This window comes from Carassius carassius, chromosome 44, assembly GCF_963082965.1.
Source record: "Carassius carassius chromosome 44, fCarCar2.1, whole genome shotgun sequence".
Taxonomy (NCBI): Eukaryota; Metazoa; Chordata; class Actinopteri; order Cypriniformes; family Cyprinidae; genus Carassius; species Carassius carassius.
This window is the reverse complement of record NC_081798.1, coordinates 12,123,057-12,146,760: the sequence shown is the minus strand read 5'-3', so window position 1 is coordinate 12,146,760 and position 23,704 is coordinate 12,123,057. Positions and strand designations below refer to the sequence as shown.

Genomic DNA, 23,704 nt, shown 5'->3' with positions numbered 1-23,704 from the left:
TAATTATTATACATAAACAATATAATGTTCTATAATAATACAACGTTTGCTGTTACATCAGTGTCAGCGTTACAATAAAACACAGTCTCCTCTATATACAGCTATAGGCCGTTTAAGTCTTTTCAGTCTGCTGAAATGAATAAGTTCATTCAAAACCCCTGACGTCATTAATGCTCCATTGTGATCGCCACAAAGGTGACGGCGTAAAGTATATGTGCCCCGTTTTGGAACCGCAAAGGTTGCAGTTACATCATTGCAGCGGTTTTCCGGTCAGGGGTACCGTTTGGATAAACTTTATCCACTCTTTTGTCGAGGACTTAGAGATGCTTGGGCTTAACAACACAAAAGCTGAGCTGAATGCTTTGCATAGTGGTATATATATATCTGAGACGTGAAAGCTGTTGTAATAACCAATGAGTTACTCTGAGTTTTCAGTATTTAAATGAAATTAATTTTAAATAAATTAAATAAAAAAAATCACAATTTTACCATCATGAGATCCGCACATGCTGGCGAGCGGCCTCTCGTGGTGGAATCTGTGAAGCGGCTAAAATCGAAAGCGTATAAAGAAATATCACCACCTGGTGCGCATATTTTGCAACTACCACTGAATTTTCACTGACTGTGCATTATAGCGAGGAAATGCATTATTTTATGATTATAAGCATAAAATAAAGATATAACCTGGTTAACAGAGACTCAGCCTTTTTTTGTACTGTTATTCTCTCAATCAAATTTGATTGTAATCTATTCATCAAAATTGTATGTTTAAATGTCTGAATAAAATAAATCTGAATCTGAAATCAAAATTCACACTCGCACAAATTATTTAATTTAAAAATACATTTCAGGCTGATTTGATGAAAATATGAAAGCAAGTTAGATTCTGAATGATAATGAAATGATTAATCATGGTTTTTACTGGTTAACATTTAATCATGTTTTATTAGGGCCGAAAAAGATAACCTTACCTTAACCCAACCTCGCTTTAAAACCTCACATAAAACCCATAAAACAAAACGAGAGATAAAAGCACATATCTGATTCATGAATGAACTCAAATAAAACAGATTAAACAGCTATCTACTTAAAAAATCTGAAATTTGAAACTAAAAACTGAACGTTTTTCTGGACATTGTGTTTAGTAATTGTAAATGTGAAGGTGGGGTTAAAAACATTCCAGATGGAATTTCAAACAGTAATCTATGTTTCTCATGTTTCAACTTTAATATCTTTCTTTTCAATCAAATTTATTATTTCATATTTTAAGGTATAATTTAATAAAACTCTCTTGAGTCATCAGCTTATCTTGATAAAGATCTACTTTAGCCGACACAGGCATTGTTATTTATGATTTTATAGGCCTAGATTATGTTTGCACAATGAACTTTCTCATCAAAGTAAAGATCACAGTTCTACTCTTTACAAAAAAACAAACAACCAAAAAAAAAAACAGTATTTTTGGTGTATTTTGCTTTAGCTTTCAGTAATGAACAAACCATATACAGCTGGTATGTGAAGCACACATTCACTTAAAAATAAATAGTGATGAAAAACTAAAATTGTAGATTTTAGTTGATCATTTATAATAGTGGATCATTTTCATCAATTGCTGAGTAATACTGAAACGATATTATGTTTTGTGTCAATTGCTTCATACTATTTGTGAAGGTTGTGATGTTGCTTTAATAATAATAATATGGCCATTTAATAATAAATATGATCATTTTAGCAGAAGATGTGTTATGCAACATCCAGTGAGACTCCTTCCTGGAACCATCCCACCTGCATTCAAGTACAGTGTTGGTCAAAGGGCAAAGCAATAGAGCGTCTTCAATAAAACCACACATGGGGAAAACAACAGTGTCAGTGTCGGTGGGACAAGTGCTGTCACGATGTTTGCTCGCTGCTGGCTCCTGCTTTTGGCCATGGCCTCTGTGGCCTGCTCTCAGACCGTGGAGGAAAGCGCAAGGGAATTCTTGAAGAAATTCGATGAGGAGGCAACCCATCTCATGTACCAGTATTCCCTTGCATCCTGGGCCTACAACACAGATATCTCCCAGGAAAATGCAGATAAAGAGGTAAGTATGAGAGGTAAATATCTCGTTTTTGGAAAAAACATTAAGTGGTGACTGGATATGGATGGTCTCTTCAACTCTCTCTTTAGGCTGAAGCATATGCAATCTGGAGCGAGTTCTACGGTAAGATGTCTGAGGAGTCCAGTGCCTACCCCAGTGATCAAATCTCTGATCCACTGATTAAAATTCAGCTCCAAAAGCTCCAAGATAAAGGATCGGGGGCGCTTTCACCGGACAAGGCTAGTGAAGTAAGTATGATATTGATGTTTTACAATAATGTCACTCACCCAGACATTGAAATTGTCTTTCATACTATACAGTAGTGTTTTACTTCTCCTGTGGAAATATGGCAAACCTGATGAAACTAATAGGACTTGAATGCCTTGTGCTTCACAGCTGAGAAACATCATGTCAGAGATGAGTACTATTTACAACACAGCAACTGTGTGCAAAATTGACGATCCCACTGACTGTCAGACTTTGGAGCCAGGTAATTTTAGCCGTACATGCAGCATCATCCTAATGATAAAGCAAAATCTCAGGATCATAAACCTTGTTTCCACATTTACAATAACAAAAGAGTCTCTGTGTAAGATTCCTATTACCTGTTTCATTCATAAATGTATAAAAAGACAAAGCGAACTGTGAGTTTCTATTCTCAGGTTCATTGTTAAAATTTATGAGAAAATGGATGTTTATTTGAAAAAGAGGATGTGAAATCTGAAATATACGGTGAAGTAAAGGTAAAATTGGCCAGAAACATTTGGTGTTGCATTCCTTTACGATTCAATAAAAACATAAATTCATTCATTAAAAAATTTGGGGTCACTAAGAAAGATAGGTTTTCATAGTTTTCCATAAAAATATTAAGGAGCACACATGTTTTCAATATTGATAATAATAAAAATGTTCCTTGAGCAGTATATCAGCAACTTCTGAAGAATCATGACACTACCCCACATTTTTGAACGGTAGTTTATGTTCTTAAATTTGAATGACTAATGACACTTTACTTGACCAAACTACTGTTTTTTAGATCTCACTGCTAGCAATGTGAAGTTCCCAGGGAACACATACAGTAAAGGCATTTGCCACATGTACTGTAAATGTCCATCTGAATTTAAATCAGCGAGCCAGTTTCCCTGACTTCAGTTTCATTCACTAGGCCTAGAGAGTATCATGGCAAACAGCAGGGACTATGATGAGCGTCTACATGTGTGGGAGGGATGGAGAGTGGCCGCAGGGATGAAGATGAGACCCCTTTATGAGAAATATGTGGACCTGAAGAATGAAGCTGCCAAACTCAACAGTATGAGCTCTGTTCTTAACTTTATGACACAGGCTTTTAATAACTTGATATTACCTGATAATAAATGATATTATGCCTTTGCTTTTACTGCTTTGATTTTATGGACAACTGATGTGGCGGTTGACAAATATTTTTGTTGTCATTTTATATAAGATTATGAAGACCATGGAGATTACTGGAGGGGGGATTATGAAACCATAGATGAACCCGAATACAGTTACCCCCGAGACCAAGTTATGGAAGACGCCAGGCGCATTTACCAGGAGGTTGGTGAAAACAAGTCACAGACTTTTGAAAATAAAGGTTCCAAAAGGTGCTCTAGATTTTTGGTTCCCCAAAGAACATTTCCATTCTTTTCCAAGAACTTTTGGTGAAACGGTTCCATGGATGTTAAATGTTCTATGGATGTTAAATGTTCTTCATGGAAACATCAATTGCAATAAAGAACCTTCACATTTAACAGTTTTTCTTAGGTTTTAAATCAGAAAACTCAATGTTATTATGATGTTCCAGATCTTGCCTTTGTACAAAGAGCTTCATGCTTATGTGAGAGCAAAACTGCAAGATTTATATCCTGGTCACATCGCCTCAGATGCTTGCCTTCCAGCACACCTGCTTGGTAATATATGGAACATAACCTTTTGGACATTTGCATTGACTACATTTACAAGAATAAATATATGCTATTAGGATATAATCTTGTTTAAGATCAAATGGTGACATTTGATGACTATTCACATTTAGGTGATATGTGGGGAAGGTTTTGGACCAACTTGTATCCTCTCATGATCCCGTATCCAGAAAGGCCTGATATCGATGTGAGCTCTGAAATGGTTGCCCAGGTAAGACAAGTGACCTTTTTAATTTGTATTCTTTAACTTTTTGGTCTAAGCTAAGCGCCTTTTATCTCCAAGGTTTTATCTTTTATCTTCATTTATGTTTAAAGTCCAGGCTAAAGGTCTGTTCGCATTGTATTTGCGATTAATCATTTTGTTCTTTAGCTGGAGTTGTAAATAGTCATGCTCTTTTTTAATTTCCTCATTATTTGATACCATTTCAGGGCTGGGATGAAATCCGGCTGTTTAAAGAGGCAGAAAAATTCTTTATGTCTGTAAACATGTCTGCAATGTTCGACAACTTCTGGACAAACTCAATGATTATTAAGCCTGAAGGAAGAGACGTGGTGTGCCACCCTACAGCATGGGACATGGGAAACAGGGAGGACTTCAGGTGGGGTGATAATGTTGTGTTACATTCGGTCAAAATGCTTGGTAATGATTAACAAGTAGATAACAACTTAATTCCGTTTTTATTATTTAAAAAAAATATCTATTTTGATGTTTTCTGAAAATAACTTATTGTTTGTAATGATTACAAAAATACAAAAAAGGCTGTAATATTGTGAAATATTATTAACATTGAAAAAAGCTGTTTTTCAGGATTCTGAAACAAAGCAGTTAGAATAGCAATTATTCATTTTAGCTGCTGTTCTCATTCTGTGCAAGAATAAGCAAACTTATTTAGAGCAACACTGTTATTATTTTTGACAGAATCAAAATGTGCACTAAAGTGAACATGGATGATTTTTTAACTGTTCACCATGAGATGGGTCATAACCAGTACCAAATGGCTTACCGTAACCACTCATATTTGCTGAGAGACGGTGCTAATGAAGGCTTCCATGAGGCTGTGGGAGAGATCATGTCCCTGTCTGCTGCCACTCCTTCTCACCTGCAGTCACTGGGGCTCCTTCCTCCTGACTTCAAACAGGACTATGGTAAAGTGTGAATGCAATACCTGCCTGACTTCATCTGAACAACCAGAAACTGAATTCAGCATACAAATATTCTTTACCAAAACCTAAAAACATTAATATTATTATTCATATTTACAGAGACGGATATTAACTTCCTTCTGAAGCAGGCCCTCACCATCGTGGCCACTCTGCCTTTCACCTACATGCTGGAGGAATGGAGGTGGCAAGTCTTCAAAGAGACCATCCCCAAAGATGAGTGGATGCTCCGCTGGTGGCAAATGAAGTGAGTGACAGAAGACAGATTAAATATAATCAGAATCTAAACATTATGAACTCTTACTCAGTTGAACTTCGACTCTGTGGATCATCACAAGATTTTGTTACCACAGGCGAGAACTAGTTGGAGTGGCTGAGGCTGTGCCCAGAGATGAGTCTTACTGTGACCCACCTGCCCTTTTCCATGTGTCTGGGGATTATTCTTTCATCAGGTAATGTCACCTGTAGAATTGATAAAGCCAGGTGCCGTAGCTTGGGATTGTGGTGCCCCGGTGCAGGCTGTACCAGTGGGCCCTGTTTGAAATTGTTTCATTTGTATATTTATTCTATTTACTTATTTGTGCTATTTACACAATGTTTTTTTCAAGTTTGCAGGTGTCCAGGTACAGAAACTGAATAATTAAATGTAAAATAGCACTGCACTGTCTTCAATGTAATATAAATACACAGTCAAACCAAAATTTATTCAGACACCTTCAACATTTTCACATTATCACAATTTATTTGCTATAGTTTAGGAAATGGTAATAAAATATGACAAGAACTGAAGAGTTAAACTGTGTGTCAGAACAAATTCTTGATAGTGTCAGATAACTTTGATAGAAAGGTATGTAATGGATTACAATCAACCAAAACTTCAGACAACTGTTAGTATGACAATATTTACATAACTATTAATACTTTGTTGACCATTTACTGTGGTGTAAAAAGGTTGCATTAGCAATTCAGGAAAAAAACACGTAAGCAAAACATGGTCAGGTCAAAGTGTCTAAATAATTTTTGGTCCCATTTTTTTTTTCTTTTCAATTTCACTAGTAGTCCACTGTATGAAGAATTTTTGGGTATAATATGTCACCGTTCGCTTTATTTTACTATAATCACGTAGATAAATGAATTATAGTGCCCTGCACCAAGTAAAAAAAAAAAAAAAAAAAATTATATGTGGTGTCTGAATACTTGTTGGATTGACTGTGCATCAACACAGCACCGCACAACATGCCAGACAGTTGAGATCGCCGGGGGCCCCCCCTCAATAGTGGGCTCCTATAATCGTCACCACCTTTCAACCCACTAGCGACGGCCCTGGATAAAGCATTGTGTTTAACACGGTCATTTCAGAATTCACTATTCTTAAAACCTCAATATTGATTAATTGAACAAAATAATTTGAACAGCACTACTCATTCTGCAGACTTACCGTAACTGCAACAATTCACTAAAAATATATATATATTTATATATTTTTTTTTCTTATGAAGTACTCTAATTTGTTGAGATAGTGAATTTGTGGGTTTTTGTTAAATGTGAGCCAAAATCATCACAATTAAAATTACCAAAGACTTAAACTACTTCAGTCTGCGTGCACTGAACTGATTTAATACACAAGTTTCACAATTTGAGTTGAATTACTGAAATAAATGAACATTCTAATTTTATGAGATGCACCTGTAGAAATGTAGGCTATAAATTTACCAAATGATTTACCTCTGGTGTGACTTTAAATGCAGACCTTAAGCCAAAACTTCATCACAAAAAAACAAAAAAAACAATGACTTCTACATATGGGTACAGCCATTTTAGACACTTCCAAAACTGTTGCAGAGATGGAAATACAATTTCTAAATACATGAATTATGTTTCCATCTTTGTTGCCAAACCTAGTCATTAGAAGGGATTGTATAGTGTATTTTTCTCCCGTTCGTTGCTAAACTAATACACACACACTAATATACAATGGAGAGGTTGCCAAATTGTTTCACCAATAGCTAATTATTGCAGTTTAACCTGAGGGTGTTTTCTTAAGGTTTTGAGGTTTTAAAAAATGCATTAGAGTTGGCAGTCCTGCTAAGATATACCTGAGTGTGAATCAAATTGAGAGCTTGTTATTTTGAAATGAATTGGAAATTCTGTATCAAAAAATTAAAAAATCTTTCTTTGTGTAATGCAATATTTATTTTAAACAAATTTAATGCTGCAAGAAATAATTTCATATAGGCTAATATGAATAGCCATGTCTTGTTTCTCTAATAGGTACTTTACCAGAACCATATATCAGTTCCAGTTTCAAGAGGCCCTATGTGAGGCAGCTGGACACACCGGTCCTCTTTATAAATGTGACATTACAAACTCAACAAAAGCTGGTAACAAACTCAGGTATGCAGAATGATGTATGTTCTATTAATAACTCCTATATTCTTTAATTTTAGGATAAACATAACTGATATAAACAAATATTTTGTTCCGCAGGCATATGCTTGAGTTAGGCAGGTCCATGTCTTGGACTCGTGCTCTGGAAGATGTTGCAGGAACCACAAGGATGGACTCTCAGCCATTGCTACATTACTTCAGCACTCTCATGGACTGGCTAAAGGAGGAGAACCAGAAGAACAACAGAGTGCCTGGCTGGGATGTCAATATTAACCCAGGTTAGTACAACCCGAATTCTGGAAAAGTTGGGACGTTTTTTAAATTTGAATAAAATGAAAACTAAAAGACTTTCAAATCACATGAGCCAATATTTTATTCACAATAGAACATAGATAACATAGCAAATGTTTAAACTGAGAAAGTTTACAATTTTATGCACAAAATGAGCTCATTTCAATTTTGATTTCTGCTACAGGTCTCAAAATAGTTGGGACGGGGCATGTTTACCATGGTGTAGCATCTCCTTTTCTTTTCAAAACAGTTTGAAGACGCCTGGGCATTGAGGCTATGAGTTGCTGGAGTTTTGCTGTTGGAATTTGATCCCATTCTTGCCTTATATAGATTTCCAGCTGCTGAAGAGTTCGTGGTCGTCTTTGACATATTTTTCGTTTAATGATGCGCCAAATGTTCTCTATAGGTGAAAGATCTGGACTGCAGGCAGGCCAGGTTAGCACCCGGACTCTTCTACGACGAAGCCATGCTGTTGTTATAGCTGCAGTATGTGGTTTTGCATTGTCCTGCTGAAATAAACAAGGCCTTCCCTGAAATAGACGTTGTTTGGAGGGAAGCATATGTTGCTCTAAAACCTTTATATACCTTTCAGCATTCACAGAGCCTTCCAAAACATGCAAGCTGCCCATACCGTATGCACTTATGCACCCCCATACCATCAGAGATGCTGGCTTTTGAACTGAATGCTGATAACATGCTGGAAGGTCTCCCTCCTCTTTAGCCCGGAGGACACGTCGTCCGTGATTTCCAACAAGAATGTCAAATTTGGACTCGTCTGACCATAAAACACTATTCAACTTTGAAATAGTCCATTTTAAATGAGCCTTGGCCCACAGGACACGACGGCGCTTCTGGACCATGTTCACATATGGCTTCCTTTTTGCATGATAGAGCTTTAGTTGGCATCTGCTGATGGCACGGTGGATTGTGTTTACCGAAAGTGGTTTCTGAAAGTATTCCTGGGCCCATTTAGTAATGTCATTGACACAATCATGCCGATGAGTGATGCAGTGTCGTCTGAGAGCCCGAAGACCACGGGCATCCAATAAAGGTCTCCGGCCTTGTCCCTTACGCACAGAGATTTCTTCAGTTTCTCTGAATCTTTTGATGATGTTATGCACTGTAGAGGATGAGATTTGCAAAGCCTTTGCAATTTGACGTTGAGGAACATTGTTTTTAAAGTTTTCCACAATTTTTTTACGCAGTCTTTCACAGATTAGAGAGCCTCTGCCCATCTTTACTTCTGAGAGACTCTGCTTCTCTAAGACAAAGCTTTTATAGCTAATCATGTTACAGACCTGATATCAATTAACTTAATTAATCACTAGATGTTCTCCCAGCTAAATCTTTTCAAAACTGCTTGCTTTTTTAGCCATTTGTTGCCCCCGTGCCAACTTTTTTGAGACCTGTAGCAGGCATTAAATTTTAAATGAGCTAATTAAGTGGATAAAAGTGTAAAATTTCTCAGTTTAAACATTTGCTACGTTATCTATGTTCTATTGTGAATAAAATATTGGCTCATGTGATTTGAAATTCCTTTAGTTTTCATTTTATTAAAATTTAAAAAACGTCCCAACTTTTCCGGAATTCGGGTTGTATTTCATTTGAACATAAACATTCAATTTCTTTAAATTCTCATAATAAATTCAGCCATTGGTAAAATAATATAATCTTCATCCATCAGTGCAAGTACTGATATGACCACATACTATATATTGAAAAAAAAAAGAACAAATAATAAAAAAAGTAATAATAATCAGGTTTTTTTACTTTTCACAGCATCCTCTGTAAAGAAAGATGATTCAAACGCATTCAAAGTCAGAATAAGCCTAAAATCTGCCATGGGAGATGATGCAGTAAGCCTCTTTTAATTTTAATTTTAACAATGATTTACAGATAGAAATGGAATTTGCTTTTGCTAATTACTTTCGTTTTTAATCTCCAGTACACTTGGAATACAAATGAAATGTATCTCTTTAAGTCCACTATGGCCTTTGCCATGCGCCAATACTACTTGGAAGAAAAGGGAATAGAAATGAATTTCAAGTAAGAATTATCACTTCTTATTCTTCACTAATTGCACATTTCAGAGTGGATTGAATCATTGTCATTGTAAAATTGTGACATTGCACAAAATATATATATTTTTTGCTCACAGGCCAGAGAACATCAACACATTCAGTGAAACGGCCAGAATCTCCTTTTATTTTGTTGTGATGGATCCAACCAAAGCAGACGCAGTCATTCCCAAAGCAGATGTAGAGGCAGCTATCTGGTATTTCTTGAAACCATATACTATATCTTTAAATATATTTTATAGCTATATAATATATTTTTAACTAATTATAGAGTGTATGAATGTTGAGTGCCATTACATTTCTCTTCACAGGCTGTCCAGAGAACGCATCAATGGTGCATTTTTACTCAGTGACGAAACACTGGAATTTGTTGGGCTGCAGGCAACATTAGCTCCACCCAAAGAGGAGAAAATCACAGTTTGGCTGGTGGTATTTGGAGTCGTAATGGGTGTAACTGTGTTTGGAGGAATCTACCTCGTTACAACAGGGATATTAAACAGGAAGAAGTAAGTACTGCAGGTGAAACACTTCAAGGAGACAATGATTGAAAGAAACTTAGAGCCAGTTCAGTGACGATGAAGATTATGTCAGTCTTGATTATATTTAACATTGACATGTTTGGTAGAACTGCATCATCATAACAGCTATATGCATTGTGGACAATGATAAAACATTTTATGATCCAACAATGGTACAATGCAATAAGCACTTTATTTTAAGCATCGAAGTTAGAAATGTTACACATTATAAAAATTTATCTCTATAGAAATAGTACAATATGGGCTTCAAAAAACAAAATAATAACAATTAACATGAATTAAATCCATACAAGTTTATACCACAACTTCATTGCTTACTTTTTTTTCAGGAAAGCTAAGACGGCTAACAAGACCGTGAACCCATATGAGAATTCAGATGATGGAGAAGTGAACAAAGGCTTTGAGGATGACATTGAACAAACAGGACTATAAAGAAATAGGTGCTTTCAAAAATTACATAATTAAGCGTGATTTAAAAAAAAAAAAAGCACCTTCACCATTGCCTGCTTTAGGAAACGTTTTGTTTTCCTTTTAAAAAAAAATTCTGCAAATGATTATTTAAATGCTTGATGTTAAAAAAGATACATGAACACATTATGATGTAATAAATTATAAATTCACTTTAACCAATGGGATAGCCCAAATTTCTATTAGCTTACAGGCAAATTTATATAGAGGTTATTATTATAAATAAACTGATCAAGTACTCATTATGTATTTTAAAAATACTATAAACATTCTGAATAAAATCCTTTATTTAATAAGATATTTTAATATACAGTGGGTTCTGTGGACTTACTTTCACTCTAAGACAAAGCAACTGGTGGATGTTTTGCCTCTTTTCATTTTCACTACATCATCATTTGTAGTGTGTATGAACCATCCACTGTGGAGCATTGACTCAAAATTCCGTTGACCGTCGGGCTTTTGAGACATGTAGAAAATAAGGGATGCTTTTTCTGGGTCTTCTGGAGAACTTTCTAAATGATTTTTGTCATATGTCTGAAATGAACATGAAAAAGTTGGTTTGCTGTTGAAGTTGAACAGGACAACCCTGAAATTTTATATGGAGCACAATAAACATATTTTTGTAACTTGCGGAGCAATGTAAAATCACAGATTAATGAAATCTTACTTTAACTGTTAATATCTTTTCCTCTCCTTGGCTGGTGCAGCACAGGAAGTTGTCTGTGCCTGTGAAGTTCAGCACAACAGGATAACCCGATTTTATGTGTCTGGTGTAAAAGTAACTGATGGTAATTTTTGCTGAAAAGAGGTGAGATTTGTGGAAAATCTCATTTTAAAATAAGAAAAAAATAAATAGCACTGTCACAAAGTAATAATAAAAATATGATTTTCATTATTTGATGCAAACCTGACATGGTTTTCTCCAAACATATCTTGTTCTGTTTTGATGCAACATAGTTGTGTCCTTTGAATGACTTCAAGAACAAATCATTTTGTTCTTTAATTGTTCTAAAAATTTGTGAAGAAACTGAAAAAAGACAACAGAACATAACAACCAGAACTTAATTTTCTTATGAAAGAACTGGAAATTTCAACATTAGATACTTCAAAATGAATAATAACGGTGAATAATAAATAATTCTTACTATAGGCAATATCAGTTGTCTTAGGCATGACCTGGCTTTCATTAGGCTGCCAATCCCAGTTGCAGAGAGGATTGTCAGCATCAGAGTCTTCATCAACCATCACATTCAAGCTCATGTTTGCCAGGCAATGAAGCACATTGTCATCAATGAAACAGTCGTCCGCAGTGTCCTTCTCGTTCTGCTCTGGTTGTGGATGCGAGAGTTCCTGAAGCGCAACTAACTCAGTATCATCAATCGACAGGCTGAATTTCAACATCTTCTTATTGCATTTGGTGGCCTCTGATCGACCCTCTTCTGTTTTTTCAGTGCTCGGATGATGCACAGTCTACGAGAGAAGATTAATTGCAATGTGTTCATGTTTCATTGAGTTTCCTGACTAGGCAGAAAGGTTGCAGTAAACATTTCAATTTCATTTGTCTTTCCCGTAACATTTATACAGGTTAAAAAAACAGAGAAGTGAAAAAGCGTATTAAGTAAATCTCACTTACTGAAAATTAATATAGACATTGATCAATTGCTATTTATTGTAAAATTATTTTGCTAAATATGTACTATTTATATTTACATCAGCTACAAAATAAAAAATTGCTACTTACCTCTGCTTCCATGTTAATTTCAGTGTTAATAAAAAGGATGTGAGAGCCCTGCTTCTTAAACCCTGCTTTTTCAATGTCAAAGCCATCATGTGGTAGGAAGAGGAAGTTATGAGATACATTACACTAATGCGTGAGGTTTGGATGGAAACGTTGATGGTGTGTTGGTGGGGTAAACACTAACGCATAATTCGAGGGGTTGGACAAAACTGTCTCTTTGCATGATTACCAAAAGCAAACGTTCACTTATTAAGCCTATGCCTATCAAAGGCATGATGTAATAACACATAACCAGTTTTGTTAAAGTGTGAACTTAAAAAAAAAAAAAAAAGTTACAGCCAAAACACAGTGGTTTATGGCAGAAAAGGTCACAGTTTGGGTGTTAGTAATGAGACTAGTGTTAAAGGTTGGGATCTTCCTACCACTGAGGCTTTAACATGATGAAGGAGTCATCGAAGGGGAACACAATTCAGAAATGAATCATTTGTGATAAAAATAAAGAGTGCTTGCTTATAACCAGTTTAGTGACAAAGATGATGCAGTTCTTGCCAACAGCACGTTTGATATTGGAATTGAATCACAGGTCGCTTTAGAACACTGACAGTTATGACCTACAAAACAATTTCAATCACAATTCAATATAAATCTTTAATAAAAACAGCTGAATTAAGCTATTTCCTTCGTATTATTAGTCTTTTTTTTGTCAGTGTAATCAATTACGCAGGATTCTTATGATTATATGTAATTAATCACACCTATCATAAACTATACGTAAGTCATAAATATGTTTACACACTAAATCAAATAATAATCAGTATAAAATTCTTTTAATTTACATGTTCAATCACATTCTTTAAGGAAGTGTAAAAAAGCTGATTTACATTATTTGAAATGACAGTGGAGATCAAAATTAGAGAACAGCCTATAACTTCCTAAATTTTTAATTTTAAGGTCATTGCTAAGTATTTTAAGTTATCCTAACAGGAGTAAAAGTGCAGTTTTAAGCATATTTCATGAGTTGAATATATTCTGAAGCACAGTATAAAAAACTAAAATGAGATATTTGTAAAAAAGGAACACTGATCAAAATTAATTACACTTTTGAGTTATTAGGTTCAATCTGGCACCTTGTGCTAATTTCCTCAATTATCTGACAACCCCTGTTTAAATGGGAGCCTAACTTTCCAGTTTACACTGACTTTGCAAAACAGTAATTTTAAAGTGACTTAAACCCTTAGACAGCAGCTTGTCCAGATGAAGTTCAATAGCAGCCATAGCAAGAAAAATTGGTTGTTCCAAATCTGTGATTTCTAGAATATTGCATGTTTACAATGTCATTATCTCATTCAAGTCCCCCCAAAAGGCTGGTTGTCCATCAAAGACAAATGCACGAGAAAACAGGACAATGTGGAGAATCTCAACGGGGAATCAGTTCAAACACAACTGCTTGCCAGTTCAGCACTGAACAGGGTAAGGATCTGTCTCGGACAGTCTCACAAACAGTGATTTGACATTTAAGAGAATGTGGCCTGAAAGTACACTTTGCAGTAAACAAACCTCTCATCAGCAGAAATAATCAAAAGACTAGATTAGAGGAGCATGTTGTGTGGACAGAGGAAAACTGTTCCAAAGTTCACTTCAGTGATGAAAGCAAGATTAATTGATTTGGGTCCAAAAGGGAAACATTAAGTTAATCGTCAAACTGGGGAAAGACTGAACCCAAAGTGTGTAAAGAAGTAAGTAAAGGGTAGAGTAGCAATTGTCATGGTTTGGGGATGTTTTCTGCAGCAGGAGTTGGGCCTCTTAAGGGGCTGTCTCTCCGGAGGAAACTTTTTCATAGTTCCTGAAACATTGGTGGAAGTATCCTTTTTTTTTTTTGGTGTGTTTGCACTGCAGGAACTAGGAATGGTTTTAGTTCCATGAAATCCATTTGGGGGAACTAAATTATCCAACTAAATTAGCCCATATTCAGATTAGGGTCTTAAACAGTTCTATCAGAGCTATCAGTGATGTAAGAATACTCATAGGCAGAAATCCTGGTTGGTGCTGGCCAGGTGATGTCATTTTTTTGCAAACAAAGCTTCATTACATCATTACTTCACTTCGAAATGTCTCGAAACTCCGATTTTTTACCACTAGGAAGTGTTGATCTCAAAGTGAACCCATGAGCCACTTCTGGTTGCCCTTAACCATGTGATATGAAATCCCAATAAATTTTACTATAAAAAAATTAAAAATGTTGTTGTTAAACAAAAGATGACTTCCCTTTAACACATGGCTATATAGTTTAAAAAATGTGTAAAAACAGTCAGTAATTTTGACCTACAAATCACATCATACCTTAAAATTAACAAAATGAGCTTACAATAGAATTAAATCCACCTCCTTCTCCTGACTGATAACACTACTCTTGAAAGTATTCTTTAAATAATTAATTTAATTCATTGTGTGTTAAGGGTTTGATACTATAATAACACAAACACTAATAAGTGTTTATTATGTATTTTAAAAATAATTCTGCAAAAAACATTTCCATTTGTTTTTTAAGTTTGGTCTGAGATCTTGATGCTTTTACAACGTTTTCACCAGCTCAAACATCAAACCATTTTTCGAAGCAATTGGTGCAATTGATTCAATGCTTCAAAAAGCTTTGTTTCTCCCATCACTATTCAAAACCACACTGTGTTGTAAATAATGTTTTATTCTTTAAATAAGTGTGTAGGTAAAACAACACAAATGGGGCATAAATGCGTCTTAAGTTTAGAAACATTTGAGTCTTTTACATCCCCTACACACACACATACACACACACACACACACACACACACACACACACACACACACACACACACACATACACACACACACACACACACACACACACACCAGTCGGGTGAGAGAGAACAAAGTCTATAGTCTGACAGTAAGTAAAGCTGTCAAGGCTATTTTATTCAGTTAAACATCAAATGAAGTGATTATTTTCTCTTTAATATAGATGATGCCAATATTTTTCAATGAGTCGCTATGTTAACAATAATAACCTTAGTTGCTTGATGGAAAGGGTTGCCAGGTTGTCCTAACAAAACCTGCCCAATCGCTACTTGAATCTAGCCCCAAACTAGCTCAAAGTAACCATGAGGGGGTCCCCCGGTAAAAATCGTGTAAAAATAAACTCACGGACATGAAAGATAAAGTTATAAAGTAGCCCAATTCCCAGTGGTGTAATGTAACAAAGTTAAAATACTTTGTTACAGTACTTAAGTATTTTTAGGGAGTATCTGAACTTTACTTGAATTTTTATATTTCAGCCAACTTTTACTTTTTTTCCACTACATAAAGAAAAAGGACGCCATACCAGGTATTGAGTAGATGTATAATAAAAATGAACATATATACTTTCCAGAAGGCCAACAATTCACTAAAAATGTTGTATTTTTTATTGGTCTTATGAAGTATTCTAATTTGTTGAGATTGGTGGGTTTTTGATAAATGTGAGCCAAAATCATTACAATTTTAAAGAACCAAAGACTTAAACTATCTGCATTGAATTCATTTAATACACGAGTTTCACAATTTGAGTTGAATTACTGAAATAAATGAACATTTCCATGAAATTCTAATTTATTACATGCTACTCAAGCTGTTTATGAACATTTTTACTTGCTTCTTTTCCATTTTGTATTTATTTGTACTTAAGTATTGAAAGTAAAAGTACATTTAGGACTTAAAAAAATACTTTTCGAACTTAAGTACAATAAATATCACACACTTTAAGACTTTTACTCAAGTAATATTCTAAATGGTGACTTCAACTTCTACCAAAGTCATTTTCTGGTAAGAAATCAATATATATCAGATCTGTACTTTTTTCTTGAGTATGACTATCAGGTACTTTATACACCACTGACAATTCCATGGCAAAACCTTAGACTTGGCAACATTGTAGGCTTGTACAGACATGAAGGGGACACAGACACGAGCGATAAATTACAATGTCGAGGAAAAGTTAATTTATTTCAGTAATACAACTCAAATTGTGAAACTCATGTATTAAATGAATCAATGCACACAGACTTATGCTGGGTACACACCAAAAGATTTTTTACATCTTATAAGATTTTCAAAAAGTGATAGACCACAAACATGAGGATAAAAAAAATCATTTTGCTCCTATAGTGTGTGGTGTGCCATGATGTGACAAAGACAGCACACCACACACAAACAGATTTCCAACCACAGTCTCGACTGTGGACACAGGAAATCTTGCAAAATCTCGCGAGACTTCAGAATAAGCATTGCGGACGATATGCAGGAAGAAATTGCAATGATAGTGTTTGGAATGATTTTCACAGAAAATTCACTGTAAAAAAAAAAGAAAAGGGCTTGGCTGAAGTCGTGGAGATCGAGGGGACATGGTCTGTACAAGTTAAAGAGTGAGCCAGAGGTGATCAATGATCACAAAATCACACACATATGTTTTTATTTTTTATAATTGTTGTTCTCAGGTCTCTCTTCGAAAAGAGATCTTATTCTCTTTGAAATTGCATTATTAAATAAATTTTAAATAATTGTTATCAGATCTTACATCACTCTTTAAGAACGTGATCATCTCGATTTCTGATTGAATATTGTTTTGTGTCACGTGATTATTTCCAGAGCGTACGCACGTTTGTCCTCGAGGTTCCCCCCACACATCAGGATTTCTGATCGTAAATATTAACCATGTTGAATATTTACGCACATATTTACGACTCACACCAAGGGAAAATCTGATAAGATAATCTGTTGAACCATCAAGATAATCGGGACATAGCTAGGATTGTCGGAAGGGGGGAAATCGGCCCAAAATCAGCCCGATTATCTTTTGGTGTGTACCCAGCATTAAGTAGCCTAAGTGTTTGGTTCTTTTAATTGTGATGATTTTGACTCACATTTAACAAAAACCCACCAATTCACGGTCTCAACAAATTAGAATATGATGACATGCCAATCAGCTAATTAACTCAAAACACCTGCAAAGGTTTCCTGAGCCTTTAAAATGGTCTCTGACAATCATTGACACCCTTCACAAGGAGAAAAAATTCATTGCCAATAAGCTGGCTGTTCACAGAGTGCTGTATCCAAGCATGTTAACAGAAAGTTGAGTGGAAGGAAAAAGTGTGGAAGAAAAAGATGCACAACCAACCGAGAAAACCTCAGCCTTATGAGGATTGTCAAGCAATCTGGATTCAAGAATTTCAGAGAACTTCACAAGGAATGGGCTGAGGTCAAGGCATCAAGAGCCACCACACACAGACGTGTCAAGGAATTTGGCTACAGTTGTCTTATTCCTCTTGTTAAGCCACTCCTGTACAACAGACAACATCAGAGGCATCTTAACTTGGCTAAGGAGAAGAAGAAATTGAGCTGAAGGCCACTGTCAAAGAAACCTGGGCTTCCATACCACCTCAGCAGTGCCACAAACTGATCACCTCCATGCCTCGCTGAATTGAGGCAGTAATTAAAGCAAAAAGAGCCCCTACCAAGTATTGAGTACATGTACAGTAAATTAACATACTTTCCAGAAGGCCAACAATTCACTAAATGTTTTTTATTGGTTTTATGAAGTATTCTAATTTGTTGAGATTGTGAATTGGTGGGTTTTTGTTAAATGTGTCACAATTAAAAGAACCAAAGACTTAAACTACTTCAGTCTGTATGCACTGAATTTATTTAATACACAAGTTTTACAATTTTAGTTGAATTACTGAAATAAATGTACTTTTCTTCAACATTCTTATTTATTGAGAAGCACCTGTACATATCCTTACAAGTACAATTTTATCTGTGTTATTTGTATCCCCTTCAAAAATCACTCTTCTAAATATATATATATACAGTACAGACTGTACAGTACAGACTTTGATTTTTGATCAAATAAATGCAGGCTTGATGAGCAGAAGAAACTTCTTTCAAAAACATTAAAAATAGTAATGTTTCCAAACTTTTGGTCTGTAGCCTACTGTAGCCTATATATACATACACGTCGCTGCTAGTGGTGCAATTGCAACCAGAAAAACGAGGGAGAAATTAGTTCTCTAGAAACGACCCTGCTGGTTAGTTCCTAGAACTAAACAGTATGGAAACCCCTTTATACATCTACAAGGCAGAGTATATGCAAATGTTTCTACCTCCTTCAGCAACATGCGTTACCTTGCCTGCAAGCATCTCCCATTCAGTCTACAATCAGACCGCAATTTCCATGCAAGACAATGCTCCTTTCAAACTTCAAAATTGGTAAAGCAGTTTATTGAAGCTAAAAACATTGAAATCATAAAAATGCCAGCACAGTGTCTTCTAAACCCAATTGAAAATCTTTGGAAAATCCTTGGCAACAAATTTATGTCTAAGAAAACCAGAGGTGTTTTGCAGGGGTTTTCCTGGATTTAAATGTTTTTGTCAGCCGCCAAAACAACATTTTTGCCCCAATGCCTTTTTGATGGGTTAATGTGATTTATGAAGTAAATATGCTGTGCTTGTGATGCTATAACTGAGGGTAAGTAGAGAGTCCCTCCCCGCGCTCACTCTCTGTCTTCAAACTAAGCGCTGTATTTCCTCCCTCAGACCTAAAAATCAACTGACGTGATGGTTAAAGGTCGGAAAATGTGGTTCATTCAGAGAATTACCGCTGGGTGTGAGACGCGCCCAAAATACGTCACCTTATCTTCTCTGACAAGCGTTCCGCACACGCATTTGCATAAACCACACTTTCAGTAAACATACAAATCCTATGCGGTGATAAAGTGTTCCGTGTTGTCACAAATCTTTTGTGATGTCCTACGAGACGGAATCACAAAGCACCTTTGAACTGATTTATTTTATAATTTGTCAAAACAAGTGATCTGTCCAGCACTGAACTCTTTCTGAAACGGTTAAATGACATATATGTGTGTTTAGCCCATGGTTAGCCCATGGAGTGGTTTAGCCCATGGAGTGGTTTGTAAGATTTAGAATTCACAGAAATATAGTTTATTAGGCTAGCCTACCTATAAAATCATTTAGTTTAGACTAAAGGTGAAACGAGACCAAAGCACAAAGCAAGCTGTTGTTTTCTAGTTGCTAATTTGATTAAATCGCATATGGTAGAAAATTAGTTTATTAAATACATTTTAATGCTACTTTATAAAATGCTACTCTGTAATATTCATATGATTATATACCAAAATAATTATCAGGACTTGCAAAGAAGGATCTTATCTTACAAAGCTACAAAGGCATGTGGAAAAATTTGCATTTTTGCAAAAAGGGCAAGAAAGGATGAAAGGATGAGAGTTAGTTTGGAAGAGGTTATAAAACAGAATAATCCTCAGCCACAGTCTCAAAGAAAATGAGGGGCTAAAATAAAATAAAAAGTATGAGTGTAAACAATGACCAGCTCTTCATCCAGTTAACTACTTTGATTGTGATATTTACATATTAATTAGATATTTACAATAATACAACACTTTGTTTAACTATGTCTTGAAAGTGATTTTTATTTTTTCATGAATAGGATAAGCAAAAATCACAAACTGTTGCTCTGCATTTGTTTAACATCAGTAGTCTTATCATATCCTTTGTCTCAAATCTGGATGATTTATGACCCTGATTTATGGCCTGATTTATGTACGTACAGTCAGCATAGACTGACAGGTAGTCAGAAGTGTACATGGTCAGTTTGGATTGATTTATGACTATATGACCTGTCAGTCAAAGCGGTTGCCATGTCACTGGGTTCTGTCACCCTTGATTGACATGACAGAGGTGTGTGTAAATCAAAAGTTCAAACATGTCTCAGATTTGACTTGTGTTGCGTTTATTACTGGATATATGATGGTTGTATCTGTAACCAGAGCTGTGGGGATTTCTGTGAAGTTCCTTCCTGACCTGTTACCCACTTCCAGTCAGGGGGTGTTTGGGTTCTTCCTGGAAAATAAAAATGGCTGAGTAAAAGTGTGTGTATTGACGCCTTGACAGGATCAATGTTTGTTTGATCTATATGGTATATGTTGATACCTAGACACCTACAGACCACATGCTCCCCGTCTACAACCACATTTGAAAAGGAGGAGGATGTCTGGATTCTTTCCAGGTGAGAATTTTATTTTTATTTTAGGAAATGCAACAGGAAAAAAGGAAGTACCGATTTAACATCTTAGAAACATCAAAACCTAGGATACTAGGTTTTATGAAATCTATGACAAGTCAAAGAGAGAGAGAGACAATTATTTAAATCAGCAACTAACCAAGCCAATGAAGAGATAAATAATTTAATGTTATCTGAAATTAATAAAATCAAACAGGCATTCATTAATGTTAAGAAAATACTAACCATAATATGTGATGTGTAAAAGGAGTTGAAATCTCACGTTCAATTTAAAACCAGCTTTAAAACACACACACACACACACACACACACATTGGGTTTCCATGTTCTATAGGACAAGTGATGGTTTTTTATACTGTACAAATTGTATTTTGCATCACCGTACACCAACCTTACACTTAAACCTACCCCTTACAGAAAATTTCGTTCATTTTAAGATTTTCAAAAACACTTCATTCTGTATGATTTATAAACTTGTTTCCTCACGGGGACAAAAATAATCCCAAAGGATTTTGGATATTGCCATCATTGTTCCCCACACACAGTAAAACTGAGTAAACTAAATTTTAATTATGAGCAAAATCGTATTTGTTGTTTTTACTTTGTGTTATGTAAGAAATGTTTTCATTTAATAATCTAACCTGTAGTACGTGTACTGTAAATGAACAAATATACATTTAGCTTAAACTCAGTAAAATAATTACACCTACCATTTTAAACATGTTTAAAAGATTACACATTGTGTGTCACTAAAGCAAGGCACACTGTCTATTGTCTTAATTATTTTTTAAATAACCTGATGACCAGCATTGTTTCTTTAGATCATTTATGCACACAAGTGCTTTTTTCACACGAGTAGAAAACGTCTAAGGTTACGTATGTAACCCTGGTTCCTCGAAGGAACGAGACGCTGCGTCGAGGACGTTTGGGGAACGCGTCCAGCGTGACGTCTCTGAATAATGTGTATAATCAGTCCAAAGGAAGGGCGAGACGTCATAGGCAGGTGACGTCAGAGACCAGGAAGCATAAAGCATGAGCGGCAAAGCCAGAAGTCAGCCTCAAAGGATGAAGCAAGCGCCAGTCAGAGATGCCGGAAGTGTGGCACTGCGACGCAGCGTCTCGTTCCTTCGAGGAACCAGGGTTACATACGTAACCTTAGACGTTCCTCTTCAGGAACTCGAGCTGCGTCGAGGACGTTTGGGGAACGAGAATGCCCACGCCGCCAGACTTTCAAATCTCTGCCTAGTGTGGAAGAGCACAGCTAAAGCAAGAGAAGGAGCCTGACAGAATTCGGGGACAACCCGTCCAATGGCCAAACTTCAGAAGGAGTGAGTCTTGACCCCCAGGAGAGGGGAGATCAGAGGACTCGAGGCTTAGGATAACATCCTGATCACCGCTTAGCATAAGCTTCTACTGGCCGGAGGCCTCAGCCTCAGCGCACCATGGAGGAAACATGTAACCAGAGGGTTTCTGCCCACTGACTGGCCACCGAGAGGGGCGCGGTAGGCCACCATGGCCGCCACATGGACCTTCATGGTGGAGTGGGTCAACCCTGCGGAGAGCCTGCAGGAACTCCAGCACTGTACCATACGGGCAGTTAACTGGGTCGAGCTGGCGGTCTCCGCAGCAAGAAGTGAAAAGGTTCCACTTCAAGGCATACAGTTTCCTCAATGAGGGAGCTCTGGATTGGAGAACGGTCTTACAACCTTGGTTGAGAGACCGGAAGCTAAGAGCTGTGCCTCCTCAGAGACAGCACCTACAGCCTCTAAGCTCCATGCGGGGGCGCACCCTCCGTCTGCGAGAGGAGATCTCTCCTGACGGGAACCTCCCATGGAGTGCCGTCAAAGAGAGAAATCAGGCCCAGGAACCAGACCCGACCTGTCCAGAACGGGGCTACTAACAGCAGCCGGACTCCGTCCCGGCGCACTCTCTCCAGAACTCCCGAGAGCAGAGCAATTGGGGGAAAAATGTACAGATGAAGCCCCAGTGGAGCTGGATGAGTCAGAGGAAGCCAGAGGGGACAGTGCGATGTGTCTCGAGTCGCAAACAGATCCACCCGAGTCTGGCCCAACTCTCCAACTCTGCTTCATCACCTTGGTGTGAAGCCGCCATTCCCCGGGCCTTGGCCCCTGCTTCAACAGGATGTCTGCTCCCATATTAAGATGGAATGTGGACTGCTCTGAGCGAGAGGAATTCCCCCTGGGCCCACACAAGGATCTGGTACGCTATTTGTATAAATGGCGTGAGTGCAGACCTCCTTAGTGGTTGATGTAAGAGACCACCGCTGTGTTGTCGGTGCGCACCAACACATGGTGACCTCTTAGGTCTGGGAGAAAATAACGAAGTGCACGAAGCACGGCCAGCATCTCCAGGCAGTTGATGTGCCATGTCAGATGGCGACCACTCCACAGACCGCGGGCAGGGTGGCCACTCATGACCGCCCCCCCAGCCGGTGAGGGACGCGTCTGTCGCTAGCATCCCGCGGCGACAAGGAGCTCCCAGCACCGGGCCCTGAGACAAGAACCAAGGCTTCCTCCACATATCCAAGGCACGTAGGCAGCGCCGCGTGACCTTTAGCATGCGAAGTGCGTTTCCCTTCAGGGAGAACCCCTTGGTCTCGAGCCACCACTGTAGGGGTCTCATGTACAGCAGGCCAATAGTATTCACGTTGGACGCAGCTGCCATCAGACCCAGCAATCTCCGTGACTGCTTGACAGTGAGTGACCGGCCTTCTCTCACTCTCGCGACTGCAGTGAGGATCGACTCGATCCGAGCAGGTGACATACGTGCCTGCATCGTGGTCGAATCCCACACCATGCCCAGATAAGTGGTTCTCTGAACTGGAGAAAGCACACTTTTCTTGGCGTTAAGTCTTAACCCCAGCTCTTTCATGTGAGC

General features: G+C 37.2%; 2 protein-coding genes across 2 annotated transcripts; one reads left to right on the top strand and one right to left on the bottom strand.

Moving 5' to 3' along the window:
- The first annotated feature begins 1,850 nt into the window (after nucleotides 1-1,850).
- ace2 (angiotensin I converting enzyme 2) lies at nucleotides 1,851-11,004 on the top strand. Its single transcript, XM_059537864.1, has 18 exons — nucleotides 1,851-2,081; nucleotides 2,168-2,326; nucleotides 2,475-2,568; nucleotides 3,244-3,387; nucleotides 3,541-3,653; nucleotides 3,901-4,006; nucleotides 4,132-4,229; nucleotides 4,448-4,617; nucleotides 4,938-5,164; nucleotides 5,282-5,426; nucleotides 5,533-5,631; nucleotides 7,451-7,573; nucleotides 7,667-7,845; nucleotides 9,638-9,714; nucleotides 9,804-9,904; nucleotides 10,017-10,133; nucleotides 10,248-10,442; nucleotides 10,805-11,004. The coding sequence occupies exons 1-18, from the start codon at nucleotides 1,896-1,898 to the stop codon at nucleotides 10,905-10,907; spliced, it is 2,436 nt and encodes an 811-aa protein (XP_059393847.1). The 5' UTR covers nucleotides 1,851-1,895; the 3' UTR covers nucleotides 10,908-11,004.
- Nucleotides 11,005-11,212: 208 nt separating this feature from the next.
- si:ch73-226l13.2 (uncharacterized protein LOC100150092 homolog) lies at nucleotides 11,213-12,923 on the bottom strand. The gene is made up of 5 exons (XM_059537865.1): nucleotides 12,685-12,923; nucleotides 12,089-12,413; nucleotides 11,851-11,970; nucleotides 11,611-11,741; nucleotides 11,213-11,477 (listed from the first exon to the last, which is right to left on the bottom strand). Exons 1-5 carry the CDS (start codon nucleotides 12,694-12,696, stop codon nucleotides 11,277-11,279), a joined length of 789 nt encoding a protein of 262 aa, XP_059393848.1. The 5' UTR covers nucleotides 12,697-12,923; the 3' UTR covers nucleotides 11,213-11,276.
- Between the last annotated feature and the right edge of the window lie 10,781 nt (nucleotides 12,924-23,704).

Excerpts from the sequence above, each read along its gene's own strand:
- ace2 (XM_059537864.1), top strand. The coding sequence starts at position 1,896 with ATGTTTGCTCGCTGCTGGCTCCTGCTTTTGGCCATGGCCTCTGTGGCC. Across the intron at positions 4,007-4,131 it reads CCTTCCAGCACACCTGCTTG|GTGATATGTGGGGAAGGTTT; the intron begins GTAATATATGGA and ends ATTCACATTTAG. Across the intron at positions 7,846-9,637 it reads GGATGTCAATATTAACCCAG|CATCCTCTGTAAAGAAAGAT; the intron begins GTTAGTACAACC and ends TACTTTTCACAG.
- si:ch73-226l13.2 (XM_059537865.1), bottom strand. Across the intron at positions 11,971-12,088 it reads GACAACTGATATTGCCTATA|TTTCTTCACAAATTTTTAGA; the intron begins GTAAGAATTATT and ends GTCTTTTTTCAG. Across the intron at positions 11,742-11,850 it reads TTTGGAGAAAACCATGTCAG|CAAAAATTACCATCAGTTAC; the intron begins GTTTGCATCAAA and ends ACCTCTTTTCAG.